Raw genomic sequence first — 11,029 nt, 5'->3', positions numbered from 1 at the left:
TCCTAGGACATTCAGAAACATTCTTGGCTCCCTGGAAGCCTACAATGCAAGCAGCCAATTAATCACTCAAACACTAATAAACTGAGAAGAACTTTTGCTGTATAACGCCGGGTATACGTATACGTACCCACCTGAACGATGTGAAGAACATTTGTGTATAAAGTACCTTTCCCAAGGAAACAATGTTGGGTCCTTGATGGGGTTGGGAACCCATGACCTTTTGGTTGCAAACCCAACAGCCTAACTACTTGACCACTGATGCCACAAGGGTCAACCAGAGCTGAATGGAATACAGTCCGTGCCGGCTTTAAGCACACCGGCATAAAGCACGTTTCGGACTCAAGCACACTAAACGGCTCTTACCGAATTTTTGCTATATAAATTACACGCCTTTAAGCATGGTAACTTCGGCTTCTGGCACGCTTCATTTACAAGACAGTCAATACTTTCATGATGACCCATCGAAGTTCGAACACAGTCTACACCATAGCAGTTAGTGTGTTAAGAGAAACACAAAGAACGCAAGTGATGGAGACACACACTCACACGCGCGGAGAGGAAGGCAGAGAGATGCACACAGCTGCGCGCGTGGACATTGGATCTAGCCTTTGGCAAAGCTACACACAGACGAAAAAAGTACACAGAGAGTCAGCGAGGCGAGAAAGGGAGGCTGGCTGCGATTTCACCTTTGACCCTCGCTATCCGATTACCCTGATTGTGTATCACACGCGAGGTGGGATGAAGGCAGGGGTATGAATGTGGCACAGCGGGCAGTAGTACGCACAGGCAGCGTGTAGGCCTAGTGTGCTGTATCGTGACTGGCCGTCTAAATTAAGTTTTCATTTCCCATTCGACCACAAAACAAAAACAAACAAGCAAACAAAAACTACCATGGTGGGTAAAAATAAGAGTGCACACTTTTGCGGGACCGCTATAGGCCTACTTACAAACAAAGGGAAATTTTCTACGCATGAAAATCTCTGGATTATGTCTATTTCGCACTCAATCACGCTTCGGCATTAAGCACGCTTGAGCTTTCTCCCGATGACCGTGCTTAAAGCCGGCCTGGACTGTACAACATCCTTGGAGAAGACACAGACACTCAATAAAATGAACTTGCCCATCTTGAATTCAAACTCATGTCTTGAGTGAGCAAGGAAAGAATCTATCTGTTGTACTACAAACAGCTGCTTAGTCCAGATCCTTCATGTTTATTTCGTTAATAGATGATGAGCAATATTATGTTTACATTGTATCTTTTAAAATTATTTATCAGGGACATAGCAACAAGCATTTCTTTTAGAGAACTTGTCATTTATTTTTCAGAATGCTTTTTTTCTTTGGAGGGCTGGCTGTGATCATCAATGTGCACAAAGACATGGGGGTTGAAGGGGGGGTGGTTAATCTTTACTTTTGCCAATAGAAAAATAAATCATTTATTGTCTGATTGTATTTTATTGATACAACGGTGTTGCTCTAAATATGCATTATGTATTGACTGATTGTATTTTATTGATGTTTGGGTGTTGCTCTATATATACTTTACTTTTGCCAAGTTGAGCACGTCAGGAGTTATATATTGACTGATTGTGTTTTATTGATCCTTGAGTGTTGCTCTATGACAGCCTTTATTTGTTCCAGATTTGTACATTGTGATGACGCTGGAGACGACTCTGCTGAGAATTCTCCATCTATATCATACTGTCTTGTCTTGAAGAAATGGCAACCGCCCGATCCATCAACAGAGTTTAGATGTTTTGTCCACGACAAAAAACTCATAGGTAAGAGTTTTTTAAAACACACGTCTTGTTGTTTTCTTACTTATTTTAACTTTTTCAGTCCTTTTATACCGTGAGGTGTTGAGAGGAGATGCAATTGTCGGACGTCGGCCAGATGTGTTGTTTGAGTCGTCATGTTGTTCCTATGGAGAATCTCTTCGACTCGTTAGATTCATACACATGATCTTATTGTGGTCTTAAATTACTATACAAGTCTAGAAAAAAAGCTGAAGTACCCCCCCCCCGCATCCTTTTCTTTTTTTCTTTTTGAGATGGACACAAAAGTACAGCTTCTCCTTTTCTTCTTCTCATACCCATGCTAGAGCACAGGATGTGATTGTAAGATCTTCATCTCACAGTGGTGTTGATTTTTAAATATGTAGCCTTTTCATATATATATACAAAGAACATAGAATCATCTCTTGTCTGACAGGCAGCTACATTCTGTTTTTGAAGGGACTCTCATTATTTATACTGACTAGAGTGGTTTCATTCGTGGGGAGGAATTAATTTTGAATTTTGCCAGGAGAGGGGCCTGATGGGTCTGGATTACTTTTTTAAAGAACTACCCAGGGATCTATAACGTTCGAAATTTCCACTTAGGACCTCAAAAATGTTTCAATCTTATCTGAGGAGACTAGGTGCTCTATCCTATATACCACCCTAGGATCAGGGGATGTGGGAAAACATGAGAAAAAAATCTGATGCTGGTAGAGATCAAACTGCAGACCTCTGGGTTGACAAGCAAACACCGTACCTGTTGAGCTAATGAGTCCCCCTCCCCCAACTTTACAAAAATTAAAAGAAATAATAAGCTAGCTGGGTTTTTTTTGTTTGTTCTGTCCTGAGCATATTTTTAGATTTCTTGTCATTTCCTGTCTTGAATAGTGAAAGATTGGGAACTGAGAGGGAGGGGGAACGCAGCAAATTAGCTGAGATAGTTTTGCTGTATCGGGAAAAGCAGCTTTGATATGACTACTGCAGGGCTTAGACATGAGTCAATAAATGAGTAAATAGATTAATCAGTCATTTTGTGCCACCACTAGTAGATGTTGTTTTTAATGTTGAATATACCACTTTATCTTCAAGCTTTGTGTCAACGTCAAGCTACAAAGTTCTTCTCTCACATCAATCATGAAAGGGAATCGATTATCAGTGATATCAGCAAATTTCATCAGCAGAAAATAGCTCAACGCTTTTCTGAGACATCTTGTGAGTATTTCTCTTCTTTTCTGTTTATAATGGTTTTGAAAAGGAATTCAAGTGTAGCGTTTATAGAGCTACTGGCTCTTGAGTTTTGTCTTAGTTTAGGACCATTATTTGAGTTAATTTGTATTTCTTAGTATGGAAACTCAGCATCTTACAGAAATTTTGTTTGAAAGTACATTTTTTAAAGCCTTGAGTGCACTTTTTTCTTTTCTGTTCCTCCTCTTCCTTCTCCTCTTCCCTCCTCCTCCTCCACCTCCTTCCTCCTCCTCTTCTTCTTCCTCCACCTTCACCCTTATATGAGGAGAAAGTGGTCATCTTAGTAAGATGGTCCCTTTTGACAGTGTCAAAATAATATTGAAAAAATGCAAGGGGGGGAGTGGGAGGTGGTTGTTTGCTCAGGTTAGTGTCTTGGACGGTAGTGGTTAGAGCAAGTTCTAGAGATGGTGATTAAAAAAGAATGAACTGATTTCATTATGCAATATTCTAAGGAAAAGCAATTGAACACTCAAGCTAAGACATAAGTACTATAGTCACAATCAACTTTTACCTCCTGTGTTACAATTGTTCAGTGTGGCCACTACCAGCAGCACAGGCAACATCAATACAATAAGAGATTTCGTCCCAGACACTTTTCACCATATCACTGTCCCCCCTTAGTTGATTGCTGTTGTTATTTTATGTTTAAAGTCATAGAGGATAGTGGGTAGCAGTGGAACATGAACGTGATCTTTTGTGTATCCCCACAAGAAAAAATCATTTACGATGAGTTCTGGGGATCTGGCAGGCCAAGCACAGAGAGCAAGGTCTTGGGCCCCTTTCTAACCAATCCATTGCCGGGGTACGTTTTCATTTAAAAAGGCTTGAGCCATCAGATGCCAATGGGGAGGTGCTCCATCTTGTTAAAAGATGAAGTACTGTAAATCTGCTTACCGTGATGTGAAGAGACAGTTTTGGGGCATATAAATAGGTTTGTCGTGTAGCGGTATTTCCTTCAAAGGAAAAACGACGCAACAACAGCACCCCCTGTGACAGCTATTCAATTGTTAGATAACTCCTCTTTCAAATGGTCGCTAACTTATTTCATAACGATGCTTGAGAACTGAAGCATTGTGTCATAAAATGGGTCCATTCTTATTTAATCACCCTGTATTATATTTGAGTATGTGTTACTGATGTTTTTGTCTTTTTACCTATCAAATTTAGTGTCCGCATAAGTGTTATCCCTATACTTTGTACAAAATCAATATCACAATTCTGTTGAAAAACTTTTAGAATCTGTGTAAGCTGGAAAATAATAGCATTAGTTTGGGATACATGGAAGTAATACATTTATCTCTTGTTTTGATTTTTTTTCTGCAGATGTTTTCGATGTTGTTCGTCCGGAGCAGGTGAGTAGAATACCCAGGTTACTCTCTTGAGTAGAAATCGTTTTAAACTTTATATGTTTATATTTATATTAATGATATTGAAGTGTCTTATGATCTGATCGAAGCTACTTTTGTAAATTTTGCATTTGGGAATCAGATTGCATTTAAGAAGGCTGCCAATGTTGACTGCATTTAAAACTGGTACAAAGACACATTCATTTAAATCCCATTTTATCAGCTCGTTTTATTTTTCTTCCAACAAGAATGATCTACAGCCACAGTAACTGTCATTTTATACATATGTTCTTTTGTCAAGTCTGGTATATATATATTGTATCTTAGGTACATTTGTATTTGAAAGGATCATTGCACAATGAATGGGCTAGTATGCAGTTCTGCTGTTCCGTTCTTGATATTATGCTTGGTTGTGACATGGATAAGTTTGGTTCTAATCCTTCTTGTAGCGTTCTTGAATTTGGTTTATTTAGGAAGGAAGTTTTCATGGCTCGTCACCTTGTTGACTGGGTCTTTTTTGGCAATAGACTCTTGATGAGTTAAAACACATCATACCATTCTGTAACTTTATGTCTGTAGATTTTTTCTTCCCGGATTAACATTGTTTCTGATTGCTTTGTGAAAGGTTTTCCTTATCTTACATGTTTGTTTATGCTCAGGGAAAGGTAATCTTGGTGGATTTCAATCCATTTGGACTGGTCACAGACAGTTTGCTGTACTCTTGGGAGGACATAGAAGGTCTTTTGAAGAATATGGATAAACGTGCTGCAGATCAGGTATCTGGAAATGTGTTCTTTGGGGAACATATTTTTGTCTATTTGTTTTATAACAGTTAGCTTCAAGATTCTTTGTGATGTAAACACTGACTGCTCTGGGTGACATGCTAGCGACAGTTATATCTTCAAAATACATGTCAATATGTCACCATTGAAAATAACTTCAAAATACATGACCCGAAAATTAGCTAGAAACAGTGGTCACTTCGAAATATATGGAAATAAATCAACTGTGGTGATAACTTAAAAATACATGATGATGAGTCAGCAATGATAGCAACTCTTCAAAGTGCTTGACATTATGTCAGCAAAGATGGTTATTTCTAAATGTATAATCAGAAAAAGCTTTCTGTAAAGAGACATGTCCTTCATTTTCAAGGCCTACATGCACACTCATGAGAGTCAGTGAAACTCCATGCTGTTTAAGCAGATTTTAGAATGCTTTTCAATATCAACTTCCACATTCTTTTTAGGATAATGTTTTGAAGTACCCGGTACTTAAAGAAGGTGTCAACGGTGTTGCAAATAGGGCTGGGTCACGAGCGCGAGAACGGAACTGAATCGTCACTCTTTCCTGCGGAACGCGGTTCACGATTCACTTCAGCGGAACGCGGAACAGTATCGCCAAACGATTCCCGATTCACTCCCCTGTCGCTGTCACCACCTTGTGGCTTGTTTAACCTACTGCTGAGTCGAGTCACGAGCGCAAGAACGGAACAGAACACTTAGTATGGCTCCCCTTATTTTACAAAAGATGGTATAGTCCAACCCCCCTATTAAAACAAAATGAACGGGGTCCAACCAATAGACAGAAGGAATTTTATGGAGCCATTGTTTTAGCGAATGGTGGGGTTTGGGGGGGGAGGGATTTATGGGGGTCACTAATTGAGGTCAGTTGATAGAGCAGCGCAACAAAGGGTGTGGGGGGGAGAGGATGGCGGAACATCAAGAGTGGGACTCGCGCTCGCCTAGTGGCGTAGTTATAATACTGTTCCGTTGACATGACACTGTTCCGTTTCAGTCAGTATTCCACCACAGTTCCGCGAGCGCTCGCGTACTCGCGATTCTTTGAAGCCGACTGAATCGCGAATCGCCACTCTCAAATTTGACAAGCAGGATCCAGCCCTAGTTGCAAACAATCCAATAAGGTTCATTTGGGTACTTTGTACACTAGAGACAAAAAAAACCCCTAGTTTTTGTTGTGTTGTTCCCACCAGGAAGAAAAACAAGAAAATTGTAAGCCTTGACCATAGCATTAAACTGCATTTTGGTGATGTTGAGAGGTGCATCTTTGATAGAGCTTAGGGAGGGTGTAAAAATCGAAAATACTCAAGATTTGGACTTAAATGGATTTCTTGCGACAGCGAATATATAATAAATGAGTCTTAAACACTTTGCCATCACAAGGCTCATATGGTAAAAACCCTTGCCATCGAAGGCAAAGGCATTTTGGGGAAAATCCAAAGAAACTGGGTGGTGAACATCGCCAATCGGCGAGATGTGGTGGCAAAGTGTTAAAGAATGAACGATGCTAATACCTAGTTACTTTTCTAAATCTTGTTTAAGTCTCTCTGACTTTCATGTTTCATGTTGACTGTAGTATTCTCTTCAAGGGTGGTATAGTGATACTGGTAGTAATAGTTTACATTTAATTTATAAAAGTAGGGTATTCCCTCTTGGAAAGTTGGCTCTGTGCAGTTTTCAATTTGTTGTTCACCTGACAGATCCAGTTACTTTCTGAAACATTCTCAGCTTTTTGGAAAGCCTCTGAAATTCTCGTCAATGCATCAATATTAAATGTTGTGTCATGCTTTGATATCTTTGTGCTCCATCTTTTATAATTATTTAGAAAATGGCTCAATAGATTTTTGTACAGAAAGAGCAATCAACAGATCAATATGAATTGTCTTATATTGTCGCACTGTTTTGCTTTTAGTGCTTTCTATTAAGCCTCTCTGCAAGTGATTGGTGGGTACTCTGGTATCGTTTGCTCCTTCTTTCCTACCAAACATCTATCGTCCTTATCTCTCCTCTTTGTTTTTTATGTTTGTTACTCTCTTGTAACACCTTTAATCTTCAGAACTTATATGACCTAAATGTGTTGCAAGTGCCGTAAAACACTGACTAAAACAATAAGCCTTTCTGTCATTCACGACTATTGTAGACCCCGGACTTCAGGTGTGTGGAGAGTGAGGGAGGTGTACAGACCTCAGATTATGCCAACTATGCCCTGCCTAGAGACATACAGGACTTGACGTCGGGGGAGGACCCTTACAAGCTTATGGATCTGCTGGTGAGTAGTTGGACAGGCTCTAGTAAGACACGCTCTTAAGCATGAAGGATTTTTGCCGCACCGTTCACTTTACCATTTTTCACTGCTTTTCATTGTTTTTGTTTTTTTTAAAGTAGGTGTTTTTACACTCCCATCAACATGATTTAGATCTTTCAGAAGGTAGGCTTCTGACCCTGCCTGTCAGAGCCAACATAGGTTGAGAGGAATACAACATACCAGCAGAAAGGCGGAGATAGATACTCGTTAAAATTTCTCCCCCTCCGAGAATCTGAACTCGGTTCTCCTGTGTGCAACGAGGAAGCACATAACCGCTACACCTCAGATCTTGGTATATTTCATTCTTTCAACCCAATTGTGGCACATATGTGACATAGGTAGGCCTACTTACCAAAAACCCTTAGTGTTGCTGTGTGTGGAGATTTGTCAGTGACTCTCTTAGTTTTATTTCTGTGACCTCGGATTGGTCTCAGACTTGTCTCAATTACCCCAAGTGGACGATGGGAGCGTCCAGTGAAACTCGCCCAGTCCCCAAGTGGACGGTCCCAGCATCCAATCAGATCCCAGAGCACATGAAGTATTACTGCTCATGCAATCTCGAATGAATTCGAGTAGATTTATTTTGACTCGAAAATGTTAGATAAAAGTATATAAACTACTTTCCCATTCACTTTTGACACAGTTTTAGGCATTTTATGAACATTTTTGATGTATACACCATTTATTTCACGAGATGAAGAAAAAAATCTGTCAAAATGTTGAAAATAATTTGGGGGCTAAAGAGTTAAAATATCCTCCTCATCTGCCGTTTGCTGAAACATTTTTAAGATAATCAGTTTACTATTTTATGTTACAGAGGAGAAGGGGGTTACCTTAGTAGTCTTTCAAAAATTTATTTGGTTGGGGTACTTAGGAACTGAAATTATTTTAGCATTTTTTGGTAGGAATTTGAGCTTTGGAGAAATGGTGAAGGGGCTGTGGGACAGAATTCTGACATTGATCCAGAATTTTTCTAGTAATGACAGTTTTGTCTCCAGTGAAAATGTAAAGGACTGAGGAGGAAGGGGGGAGGGGGAGATTTATTCCCCCCAAATATTGCAAAATGTAGTAATCATTGATCAAATGATCTTTTGCTTTAAGTCATCTCAATTTTTCATTTGAAACTTTTGACTTTCTAACCTTTAATGCGTAGTTCTACATGTACATCAATATTTTGTTTTATATGTGTGGAGTGGAAAGGTTAACAAGAAAGCTTTACTGGCCCCAGAAGCGGACCTTTTTTTTTGGATTTAAAAAAAAATGAAATGACTGCTATTGTGTGGATGTGCAAATATTTTGTCTCACTAATCTATATATATCTAATTTTAAAAGATAATGGATTCCGAGTTTTAAAATGTTTTTTCATAAATGATTTCACTATTCATGTGATTTTATAAATGATGGTGGATTGTTTTAATCTTCTCAGAAATTGCGGGACAATGCAGACAGCAGTTCAGAGGATGAGGAGGAAACGTCGTCCGAAAATGCATCAAAAGAAACCTGTACAGGAAAATAATGTTCTTAGTTTGTTTTCTTGTATTTTTATTTTATGCTTGTACAAGATCTTCGTTCTACGACATTGACATGCAAGCACTGCTACAGAATCTACGCTTCAAACATAGGAAGAATTAGCCATGAAAGAAGCTGCATGAAGACAACCTTGAAACCATCTTAAGCTAAATTGACTGTCTAGTGTCTGCATAGACGAAAAGAGCCATATTACAAGACCACAGTCGAACATACTTTTGTGGTCACCTTTCCATAGCATTCATCTGTTTGAACGGCCACTGTTGTGTGACATCTTTGCATTTAAAAAATATTTTTCATCTGTCCATAGCAGTCCCTGTCCAATGTAGCCACTGTCAGTCATTTTTACACTAATTTGACCTCTAAACCTGTGCACAGCAGTCACTTCCTACAAAAGTCAGGGATCCCATTTTTCCGCTTTTTTCCTGTATTTCCGGTATTTTGATCCTGATCCGCTATTCTGTTATTGAGATCGAGATAGAATCTATAGCTGGAGAAACAAAAACCCCACACACACGTCACACGTGAAGTACATCTAATCTATTTTTCTTTAAATGTTTGTCATTTCTCTCTATGCACTCCCATTGCTTATGTTTGTTAGTCATTTCTCTCTATGTACACCCTTTGGGTTTCAAATTGTTATTCATATGTTAGCGAGACGGTGGCGCGTGGATTTTCAGCTATTTTCAAAAAAGTTGAGTGGCATCCCTGAAAAGTATTCCACCAACCCGTCCTCAGTCTTACTGTACATAGCTGCCAACCAGTATATAAAAATCTGAGTACTGAAGTCCATTTTTGTGTCAGAAAGTACATATTTTCTGTTTTCTAGTATTGCGCCTGCTGATGTTGAAGAAAAATTATGAACTTTCAAGATATGATTTGCAAATAGTGGTGAGAATGAAGACCGTAAATCAATTCAAGTCATGTCCATTAGCATAATTAGTGATCTTTACTTAATATTGGTCTCATTTTTGTTGCAGGTCTTCTTTAAATAGCTTGAATTTATTGCGTATGTATGTATAAAAATTTGTGCGAAGGGTTTGGAGGGGGGTTACTTGGTCAATGTCAAGCCTATCCTTCATAAGCTTTTAACATTATTTTTCTTATTATAGTTGTTCTGTGCCTATGTCTGGATGAAAATTGTCCGTGTGTGTGTGTGTGTCTGTGTGTCTGCGTGTGTGTGTGTATGCAGAAATATATATATTGCATGAGAAGAAAGGAAGTAGTAAGGAAAATGGGTATTCCAGTGTAAAGCGCATTGAGCTACTTTTTTGGAAATGCGCTATATAAATGTTATATATTATTATTATTATTATTATTATTCAATGCCCACCATCTTGGCCTGCTGTGTCAGTAGAGTTGCGGTTATTTTGGTTTGGAAAAGTTGACAGGTATTAGTGTGTATGTTCAATCAATACATAGAAACAGCTGGTGTTATGGCCTGGCTACACTGCTGCTGACCTCATTAAATAATGATAATAAATGACATTTATATAGCGCTCAACCCCTATTAAAGTACACAGGCTTTGAGCGCTTTGCAATACAGTACAATGTACAACAGTAACGTAAAACGTTGTGTTCTGACTAAAGAAAAATTATTCCAAATATTCATCTTATTAACCTTGACCGTGACCATCAATGATTGATTTATAGAGGCACCAGCCATCCATGTCCAGGTGCTGTTTTAGCCTCTTTTACCTGTCTGCGGATGAATAATCTTTTTTTGCCAATTTATTGGTTCCGCTTCTATGTACCCCGTATCTATGGTTCTCAACCTGCAAATCGCCTGTAATTCGCTGTAATTGCCCCCCCCCCCCCCATAGTGACATCATTTATGTTACCGTCCATTTTTATCGATAACACGATTATGGATTAAGGGCAGTATTAATGATAATTTAGGAGAAAAAAAACAAACCTCAATTAAATGATAAATAAATAAATATATAAATAATGCTAATGATTATCATAATACAAATATTGATAATGAGAAAAAGAAGAAGAAGAAGAAACACAGTCATAACAGCAATA

General features: G+C 38.8%; 1 protein-coding gene across 1 annotated transcript in view; it reads left to right on the top strand.

The window, feature by feature from the left end:
* LOC101857350 (cell division cycle protein 123 homolog) overlaps nucleotides 1-9,488 on the top strand; it is an 18,345-nt gene extending 8,857 nt beyond the window's left edge. The window contains exons 7-12 of the mRNA XM_005104928.3: nucleotides 1,642-1,781; nucleotides 2,868-2,990; nucleotides 4,347-4,375; nucleotides 5,029-5,145; nucleotides 7,310-7,438; nucleotides 8,901-9,488. Coding sequence (XP_005104985.1) covers nucleotides 1,642-1,781; nucleotides 2,868-2,990; nucleotides 4,347-4,375; nucleotides 5,029-5,145; nucleotides 7,310-7,438; nucleotides 8,901-8,990 — 628 coding nt within the window. The 3' untranslated portion in view covers nucleotides 8,991-9,488. The remainder of the gene's footprint in view (nucleotides 1-1,641; nucleotides 1,782-2,867; nucleotides 2,991-4,346; nucleotides 4,376-5,028; nucleotides 5,146-7,309; nucleotides 7,439-8,900) is intronic.
* The last annotated feature ends 1,541 nt before the right edge of the window (nucleotides 9,489-11,029 follow it).

Source organism: Aplysia californica, unplaced genomic scaffold (assembly GCF_000002075.1).
Source record: "Aplysia californica isolate F4 #8 unplaced genomic scaffold, AplCal3.0 scaffold00442, whole genome shotgun sequence".
NCBI lineage: Eukaryota > Metazoa > Mollusca > Gastropoda > Aplysiida > Aplysiidae > Aplysia > Aplysia californica.
This window is presented reverse-complemented; position numbering and strand designations above follow the sequence as displayed.